The following is a 10,140-nucleotide window of genomic DNA, read 5'->3' on the forward strand; positions in this document are numbered from 1 at the left end:
ATCATGAAATCCTAGCTGCCAGAGAGTCTGAGAGATGTAATCTTTAGAATTTTCAGCTTCTAATAGAAGGAGATAGCATGATGATATGAGCCTGTGTGTACACAAACCCAAATGTCGAATAAGCAAATGTATTCTAAAGTGAAGAATTACATAGAACATTTTATATTAAAAATTTACATTAAGAAAGATATTAAAAGTTCAATAATTAACCTTCATTTAGAAAGTAACTTTCTAAAATGGCTTGGTTCTCAAGAGTTCAAGACAATTATTTACCGAGCAGGAAATAAAAAGAAGCAAGTAAAACAGAAATGAAAATAATCTATTGTCTTCCATAGATGGCAGTCTGATTACACACAGAATGTTACATAGATGGAAACTAGATCTTTTTATGTGATATACAATTATGGTGGAAACCAAAATGCTGTAAAAATATTACATAGTACCCTCACATAATAGAAGAAGGCAAACCATAGGTGTAAAACTGCAAATTTGCAATTGTAGAACAAACTGTGTTATTGAATAAAAATTAGCTTGGTGAGCTAGAGTAGTGCCTAACAAGTAAAAGACCTACAAAATCACGGAGTCATTTTTAATAGGGAGGACTAGCAAGCAGGCATTCTTGGTAGGCTTTTGAGCTGGCGTGTATAATGATAAAAATCATGATTTAAAGCTGATCTCTCTGCACAACAGTCACTGCCTGTTTGTCCTACTGTTCTCTTCAAAAGATTTTGCTTAACACTCTCACTCACCTGAGATTTGTCTTCATCTGGGGCCCTAGACCCTGAGGGCTCTCTTCTCTAAAACTTCAAAGCCTTTCCTTATCCCAGCTCTTCAACAGCTGTGGCCTGACTGAAGCCTGACTGGGTCGTCAGCCAGTGCGGCTCAGTACTTCTGGGGACAGTCTCAGCTGTACTGAGCAGGCAGTGCTGTACCTCGCCAGTCTCACAGGCCTGAGCTGCTTTCCTAAACCCCCTCCTTGACCCCTGCCGCTCACTCTCAGCAAATCTCTTTGCCTCCAGCTTCACTGAGAAAATAGAACCTGACAGGAATTCACATTCTTATCGTGTTCCCCTCCAGCCTTCAAGCTTATTAATGATCATTTCCATTCTCCTCTCCCGCCATAAGTTTAAAGAAGAGGGTGTTTCTCCTCCTGTCTCAGGGAATTACAACCTACATCCTTTCCTGCCATTTGCCTGGAAACCTTGTTGTACCAATTAATTTCTCTTTTCCTTCTTAAAAAATTTTCTGGCCGGGCGCGGTGGCTCAAGCCTGTAATCCCAGCACTTTGGGAGGCCGAGACGGGCGGATCATGAGGTCAGGAGATCGAGACCATCCTGGCTAACAGGGTGAAACCCCGTCTCTACTAAAAAATACAAAAAGCTAGCCCGGCGAGGTGGCGGGCGCCTGTAGTCTCAGCTACTCGGGAGGCTGAGGCAGGAGAATGGCGTGAACCCGGGAGGCGGAGCTTGCAGTGAGCTGAGATCCGGCCACTGCACTCCAGCCTGGGCGACAGAGCAAGACTCCATCTCAAAAAAAAAAAAAAAAAAAAAATTTTCTTTTTAATGTAAAAGTTTTACTATGGCTTGATCAATTGAATGATACAGAGAAAGTTTTAAATAGCAAACAGATGTGATTTTGACAGCTAAATATTAGAATTAACATAACTCGCCTGGGCACAGTGGCTCACACCTGTAATCCCAGCATTTTGGGATGCCGAGGCGGGCATGACTTGAGATGAGGAATTCAAGACCAGCCTGGCCAACATGGCAAAACCCCATCTCTACTAAAAATACAAAAAAAGAAAAAGAAAAAAAAGGCCACATGTGGTGACAGGCACCTTTAATCACTCCCAGCTACTTGGGAGGCTGAGACAGGAGAATCACTTGGAACTCAGGAGGCAGAGGTTGCAGTGAGCTGAGATCACACAACTGCACTCCAGCCTGGGCAACCTAGCAACACTGCATCTCAGAAAAATAAAGTAAAATAACATTACTTTTTAGGCTGATTTTTTAATACCACACTACCAGCTTGTCCAGCTATCTATCTGTGTAGTTCTGAACATATCTTTTAGTCTCTCTGTGACTCAGTTTCTCTTGGATGAAATGATATGGTTGGCCTAAATTATGTTGAAAGTCCATCCGTTCCAGTTCTCAAATGTTATTATTCCATATACAATAGTTTCAATGTGACATACACACATTTTCTTACCTAGCTTCCCCATCCTGTATTTTCTGTTTTGAGAAAAAGCACACCTGGTCAGAATCTGCCTTAAACAGAAAGCAGTAGATTACGAAAACAACAGGGAGGCAACCTGATGTGTGGAAAGAGCCCAAGATAAACCTCAACTCTCTCCCTTACCAATAGGAATATTGGGGGTAACTTTTTTTTTTCCCCAGAGTTGTTAGGATAATTATAATGCTAATAGCCAACTTTTAGTAGTGCCGACTATATAAAAGCACCATTTGAAGTGCTTATGTGTCCTCATTAACTTCATCTTTACAACACTGCTGCTGTTGTCTGTCAGGCACAATAAGGGTAAGTGACTTGCCTGGTGTCACAGAATAAGTGCAGAGTTGGGACTGAAACGAGGTAATCCAGCTCCGGGAACCATGCTGTTAACACTGCTTTCCAGGCTGATGTAAATGAAACAATGTATGTGGCAGATGTGGTAATGGTGGTAGTGACGATGATAATGTGTATACCTGGTTATCAGTGTGGCAGAGGTAAAGAGGTCCTTTGCATTCAGTGTCTCGTGTCTTTTCTCTTGTATTTTCATCCCCCTCGTGTAAGGAACACTGGACTCTTGGCCCTCAATTCCAAATTAAAAAGAAATTCCTTAATATCTGATCATTTATTGTAAGTCATAATTTTAACCTTTTGTATATTTTTATGTATCCTCAAATCAGTTCTAAAATTATCATCAGGAAATAGCTAAAGAAAGTGTCAGCAGTTAGTACCAGATAATTTTATCACTTTACTGTGTACTCTTGAAAGAGAAACTTTTTGAATGGGAGTAAGAGTCATGATGATTTAGATTGGACTAAAGCCCAAATGCTCATAGAACTTTTATACTAGTAATAATTAGATACATGTGTGTCTTTCTTCCAGAAGAAAATAATTTATAGGAAACCATCTAAATCTCAGTGTTCAAGAGAAAAAACTTGAAGGTTATCAAAAATCCCTTAAGATGACTGAGAAAATTGGGCTAAATTTCTTTTAATTATTTAACCAAAAGAGCACTCCTCTATTTTTGACATTCACTTTTGGTATATACTGGCTGATCATCCTGCTCATGTTAGGAGGGCTAAGACAGCAATGCTAGGGTCACTAGTAACCAAGTTCAAATGGTAAGATGTTCTGTCAAGCTTCATTACGAATTTATTGTCATGTAATAACATTTTATTCCTCACTAGTACTTAGAAGTTATTTCTGTTTTGCAAAGCAGTGCTTGAATCAGATGTTTTAAAGTAATATTAGCCAAGTTTAAATTAAGTGAATTTAGTGCTGATAGTATGTACACAATAGCTGGCACCTATTGAAACACTGTGTTCTAGGCACAATATTAAGGACTTACTGGTATAATATACCTTCATAACATAGTATTATTCCCTCATTTTATAAATGATAGAACTGGATTCAAAATGATTGATGTACTTACTCAACTTCACACAATTGACGTAGCTGGGATGTGAAACCATGTCTGTCTGCTCTTAGTCATTCTTTGACACTAACTCAGAGTTGCTTATGTTTCTAAATAAAACTGGTTTGCTAAATGTGATGAAATTGCAAACAGTTAAATGAGGAAAGGATACAAAGTTAGGCTTTTAAGAGAGATTAGGTAAACCAAATAGGAATCATAGGATCCAAAATAACTTTAACATAATGAAAGAGGTTGAAAGAAGTATAGGAGACTCAAATGAAGCCATGTTCTAAGTGTTTATCTGCTTTCTTCAGTTTGTCATATTTTACATACTCAGATTTGTGTTCTAATTCTTTGATTCTTCTTTTTTAGTCTTACACCTGAAATAGTCAGTACACCTTCCTCTCCAGAAGAGGAGGATAAATCAATACTTAATGCAGTTGTTCTTATTGATGATTCAGTGCCAACAACAAAAATTCAAATCAGGTTAGCAGATGGGAGTCGTTTGATACAAAGATTCAATAGTACACACAGGTAAGCTTCTTTACCACCAGTGTCCTGTTTGCTGTTCTATACGCTGGGTTGCTTATCTAAGTAAACTGTATGTGACATGAGTAATGAAGAATATGATATTCTTTAGGTTTACTTTTGAAGTAACTTTTTGACAGAAGAAACATTCTTAAAAGGACAATAGCTGTGTATAAGAAATGAAATATATGGTATTTAAACAGTCTCTATAAACTATCCAAATACTAATGTGATATCAGGTATCATACAAAAATAAGAGCTACAGTTTTACGTTGTTACTAAAACTATATGAAGTAGAGTCAGATTTAATTTAACATAGTAAAACCTTTGGGGACTTTATTCATTTAAAAATTTGTGATAATTTTGATTGGGATTTTCTGTATAGCAAATACATAATATAAATGTATATTGTAAATCAAGTTTAATTGTACTATTTTCAAGAACTTCAGATAGTTTTAAATTTTTCTTTAATATTGATTTGTACATCAACATTTGATTTGTCCATTGAAGTAAGACCCTAAGAGGTATATTTATGATTTCGGTTGAATTACTGTGTTTATGTGAGAGTAATTTTTTAAAATTATTCCTACGACAACACATTTCATAGTTTTAAACTCACTTTGCCACAGGCCAATCATAGTTACCTTTTTCAGGTCCTATGCTGCTAACATATTTTATACTCTGAAAAAAGTAGGACCTGTACTTTTTTTTTTTGGAGGCAGAGTCTTACTCTGTCTCCCCGGAGTGCAGTGGTGGGATCTCAGTCCACTACAAACTCCGCCTTCCAGATTCAAGCAATTCTCATACCTCAACCTCCTGAGTAGCTGGGATTACAGGCAGCCACCACCATGCCCAGCTCATTTTTTCTAGTTTTAGTAGAGACGGGGTCTTCACCATGTTAGCCAGGCTAGTCTTGAACTCCTGGTCTCAAGTGATCCACCCACCTCATCCTCCCAAAGTGCTGGAATTACAGGTGTGAGCCATCGTGCCCAGCCGGACCTGCACTTTTAAAATAACATTAGTACACTTACTTTATGCATAACTTACCTGAAGATTGTTTCCATTTTACAGGAAAAGTAAATGTTAAGTACACACTAAAGTTACTTTACATTTTAACTGAAGCCTAAGATAAATCCTTCAATTGAAATACTATACATTAAAGAAAGTTACAACACCTTTATATGAAGATTAAAATTTTGTGATTTTTATTATGATTCAATTTTAAGTTTACATGAAAATATGGTTTTTTATATTACAAATTTTTTTTATCTCATTTCTTCAGGATCCTGGATGTCCGGAACTTTATTGTACAGTCTCGTCCTGAATTTGCGGCTCTTGACTTTATTCTTGTGACTTCATTTCCAAATAAAGAGCTAACAGATGAAAGCCTGACACTGCTAGAAGCAGATATTCTTAACACTGTGTTACTCCAGCAACTAAAATAATATTGTTCCTGTCCATGCAGTAGCATGTGGGAATAGATGATGTGCCATATTAATAAGAACAATACTTCCAGCACTAAAAACAACCAAATTATTTTTATTATTTTTACAGATAGATTTTGGTTTTATTGTTATTCTGTCTTCCAACCTGAATATAGACAAATTTGGATTAGGAATAGACCTTGAGATAAGTATGTTTGAGTTTTTAGTTGAAAGACTGGCTTTATGTTGATAGTTTTTGGATTTCTAGGCAAATCAGTTTGTTACATGCTTAGTGTTAATGTAACATTTGTTTGCAGAAAAGAATGAACAAAACCCCTTTTTGATAAATGCGTTTGGTAAAATTTGCACTAAAGTTTCTTGATGCAGCATTGACCAACAGCCATTAAGAAATCTTTTGATCAAATAACGTTGAAAATTTGTCTGTAATATATACTGAAACGTGTCTATTTTGATTTTGAAATTGTTTGATCATACAATAATTATTTCTCCTATTAAGATTTTACACATCCTTTTTACTTACTGATTTAGATATATTACTAGTATCAGAAACTACAGTTTTGCCTTGTATTTTACAGAATTATGACTGTTGCGAACTTAAACAGAAACACATAAAACGTCAGCAATTCTTTTTTTTGTTTTGTTTTTTGAGATGGAGTTTTGCTCTCGTTGCCCAGGCTGGAGTGCAATGGCATGATCTCCGCTCACCACGACCTCCACCTCCCAGGTTTAAAAGATTCTCCTGCCTCAGCCTCCCGAGTAGCTGGGATTACAGGCATGCGCCACCACGCCTGGCTAATTTTTGTAGCTTTAGTAGAGACGGGATTTCTCCATGCTGGTCAGGCTGGTCTCAAACTCCCGACCTCAGGTGATACACACATCTCAGCCTCCCAAAGTGCTGGGATTACAGGCATGAGCCACCACGCCTAGCCTAAATGTCAGCAGTTCTTAAGAAGATATGGTAAACAGCAACAACATTTTAAAATCAAGTAATTACAGTTCCTCCCAGAGCTTGCCTTGATCACATTCATTTGTTCATTCAACACATTTTTCTAGGAAACTCACTATATACACTAAACACTATTCTTATGTGCTCAACCTAGAATGTCTTCTCCAGAACAAGACTAGTGTAGAAATATAGGAATGTAAGTTCTGTCGTATAGACTAGATCTAAAGAATTACCAGCATAAATGTTTACATTTCTGCTGAAGCCAGAAGCTTCTCCTTCTTCCCAGACACCATTTCATCCTTAGTTATCACTCCTGGTTAGTTTTTCCATTGCCACCATAACAAGTTACAAAATGTGGCTTAAAATAGCACAAATGTATTATCTTAACAATTCTATAGGTTAGGAGTCCAAATGGGTTTCGCGGTGCTAAGATCAATTTGTTGGCAGCGTTGCATTCCTTTAGGAGGCTCTATAGGAGAATCATTTCCTTGTCGTTCCACCTTCTAGAGGACATCCGCATTCCTTGGCTTGTGGCCTCCTTCCATCTTAAAAACCAGCACTGTTTCATCTCTATGACCCTTCTGTTATCACATCTCTCTGACACCAGCCTGGAGAGGTTCTCTGCAGGACTAATGATTAAATTAGGCCCACTGGATAATCTAGGCTTATCTCCTCATCTTGAAATCCATAGTAACCTTAATTACGTCTGCAAAATCTCTTTTACCATCTAAGGTTACATATAGGTTTGGAGATTAGGACATTAACATTTTACGTAGAACATTATTCTTGCCTACTACAGTTCGCCCCCACCCCCAGCTCCACCCCTGTGTTAAAGATTCAGATTCATCACAAATAAATTTACCTCACTCATAGGTGCTCAAAAGTCACAAACCATTATTACAGTATCAACTCTAAATCCAAAATCTTATCTGAGTCTCACCAATCAAAAGTCTCAAATCTCACATTAAAGCCATCTAAATTAAGTTTGAGAGGATCGGGGTGTGATTTCTGGGGCATAATTCCTCTCCATCTGTGCACTTGTGAACCTAGAAAACAAGTTATCTGCTCCCAAGTATGCTGGCATGACAGGTATACAGTAACAGTTATACACATTCCTGTTCAAAAAGCAGAAATTTGGATGAAAAAAGGAGCCATGAGCAGCAATCAATTTACAAAACCAGCCAGGCATCCTCCTTTAAGTTTCAAGGTCTAGGAGTAATCTTCAGCTCACTGCTCATTTCTCTGGGCTTGTGACTGTCTCAGAGTCATCTTTTTCACAAAAGGTAGCACACATTTGCAACTGTGTATCAGCTTCTCAGTTTCTTTTATATTCTCTACAGCTTTCTGTTAAAAATGGTGGTGCTTCTGCTGCTATAACATTGTCAGGAAACTTGTGGGTCTCTTACATATGTCATGGGGATGCACTCATTTAGATAGGAGGCTCCTCACATATCTTTCCTAGAAAATCCTCTCTCTATTTTTGGCTTTTTGTGAAATAGCTGAGAGGATCTATGATTCACACCCTTAATGTCTTCAAAGAGCCTTTTGTGTGACCTGATACTCAGACCTTTTGATGTTTCTGAAGTATTAGCAAAAGGTTATACAGCCATACCTTCACTTTCTCTAGAGAAGGCTGGCCTGACTAAATCTCTTAGTTTTAGTGGCTTTTGCCATTTGAACAGGCCACGAATTTCCCAAATCATCAAGTCCTTGTTTCTTTATATTTAACATTCTTCCCTTAATTTATCTACCTCCTTCCACATTTTACTATAATCAGCAAGAAGACAGCAGGCTGTACCTTCCACAGCTTGCTTGGAAATATCTTCGGCTAAATATTGAAGTCATCACTTAAAAGTTCTGCTTTACACATAACTGCAGGACACAATTCAGCTTAGCTTTTTGCTGCTATGTAATGAGGACCCCTTTCCTCCAGTTTTCCAATAACATATTCCTCATTTTCTACCAACAGTCTATTCATGATGATTTAGATACTGTAGGGCAATTGAGGTATTGTCTATTATACTCCTTTCTTCCTTCAAGGCCGCTCTAGCATTAACATTCCATATTTCTACTAACAGTCTGTTTAAGGCAATTTAGCTTCTTTCTGGCATGCTCCTCAGAATTCTTCCAGCCTCTACCTACTGCCCAATTCCAGAGCCACTTTTCCATTTTTAGGTATTTGTTACAGCAGCACCCCAAGTACCTAAAAAAGTCTTTTATGCCTATTTCTCTGCCATATGACTTGAATATGCTACTAGATTTGGAATTCATCTTTCTCCAGGGTCACTACTTATTTTAAAGAGGTGAATTTACCTGTGCTAGGGTTTTGATACTGGGAGTGCTACCAGAACTACCACAGGATGAAAGTGGTGAGCCCACCACTGCAGAGAAGTTTTCTCAGAGCCATAATTGAGAGGAATTCTTCTCAAAATAAGCTCTACTCCTTTTCACTCATTGAAAACAACTTGCATAATGTAACAGCCAGCCCCATTTTAAAAAGATTACCAGGGGTAAAACAACTTTTTCATGGATCAAAATCATCTTCCGAAGAAAATGATTTCTTAAAAGAATTGAACATTGTAAATCAAAGGGCATTGTCCTGTTTTGGATTAACAAAACAGGAAAAACAACTAAACCTTGTAAAATTATTTGAAATTTTCTTGTTTTTATCATTTGAGTGCCTACAGATGCACATACAAAAACAACTGCCATTTTTGTATATAATAGTCTTCCAAAATAGAGATTTACATTAGGAGAGAATTAAACATCCAGGAGGGATGAACAGTATTTCATGTGTGCTATGTAGTGTTTTGCTTCATTGAGAGTCATTTTCATGAATTATTTTTACTACTGCAGTCATCTTAAATTTATAATCATCTCAAAAAAGATGTCACAATGAACAGACAACCATGTGTGAAGTCATTTTGCATGATGTATGTAATCAGAAAGTGTGAAATGTCTGCTTACTAATAAAGAGTGTTTTCACTGAAACTCATTGGAAAGGTTTTTCCAATTTTCTTTGATTTGTAGTTTTGAGTGGCTGAATAGATTGTTTTAACATGAATAACATTTCCTGTGGTTTAATTTCCCTTGGTGCACCTTTTTCAGGGACAGAGAAGGAACTGGTGAATTTCCTGTTACTGTTTCTGTTTTTATTCTACCCAAATAAAAAGGCTCAGCTGCTGCTTTTTTGCCACAATGAATTTCTGAAAACCTTGTCACCACTGTGAAAGGAAGGTACATCTTGGGACTCCAGAATCACTCAGCAAAGGGAAAAGTCAAGCTGGGAACTGCTTAGCGCACACCTGCCTCCTATTCATTCTATTCAGTTATCCCTCTGCTCACTGAGATAAAGGCCTGTCTGATTGCCTCCTTTGGAAAGGCTAATCAGAAACTCAAAAGAATGCAACCGTTTGTCTCTTATCTACCTATGCCCTGGAAGCCCTCTCCCACACTTCGAGTTGTCCTGCCTTTCTGTATTGATCCAGTGTTCACCTTACATGTATTAATTGATGTCTCGTGTCTCCCTAAAATGTCTAAAACCAAGCTGTGCCCCGACCACCTTGGGCTCATGTCATCAG

At 37.6% G+C, this 10,140-nt stretch overlaps 1 protein-coding gene across 2 annotated transcripts in view; it reads left to right on the forward strand.

The window, feature by feature from the left end:
* UBXN2B (UBX domain protein 2B) overlaps positions 1 to 9,554 on the forward strand; it is a 39,444-nt gene extending 29,890 nt beyond the window's left edge. The window contains exons 8-9 of one of the 2 annotated variants that reach the window (XR_003732159.2): positions 4,013 to 4,174; positions 5,451 to 9,554. Coding sequence is in view for 1 of the 2 variants with exons in the window: in NM_001261602.1 (NP_001248531.1) it covers positions 4,013 to 4,174; positions 5,451 to 5,613 (325 nt within the window). In the remaining variant the exon portion in view is untranslated. 2 annotated transcript variants of the gene reach the window in all.
* The last annotated feature ends 586 nt before the right edge of the window (positions 9,555 to 10,140 follow it).

Source organism: Macaca mulatta, chromosome 8, assembly GCF_049350105.2.
Source record: "Macaca mulatta isolate MMU2019108-1 chromosome 8, T2T-MMU8v2.0, whole genome shotgun sequence".
Taxonomy (NCBI): Eukaryota; Metazoa; Chordata; class Mammalia; order Primates; family Cercopithecidae; genus Macaca; species Macaca mulatta.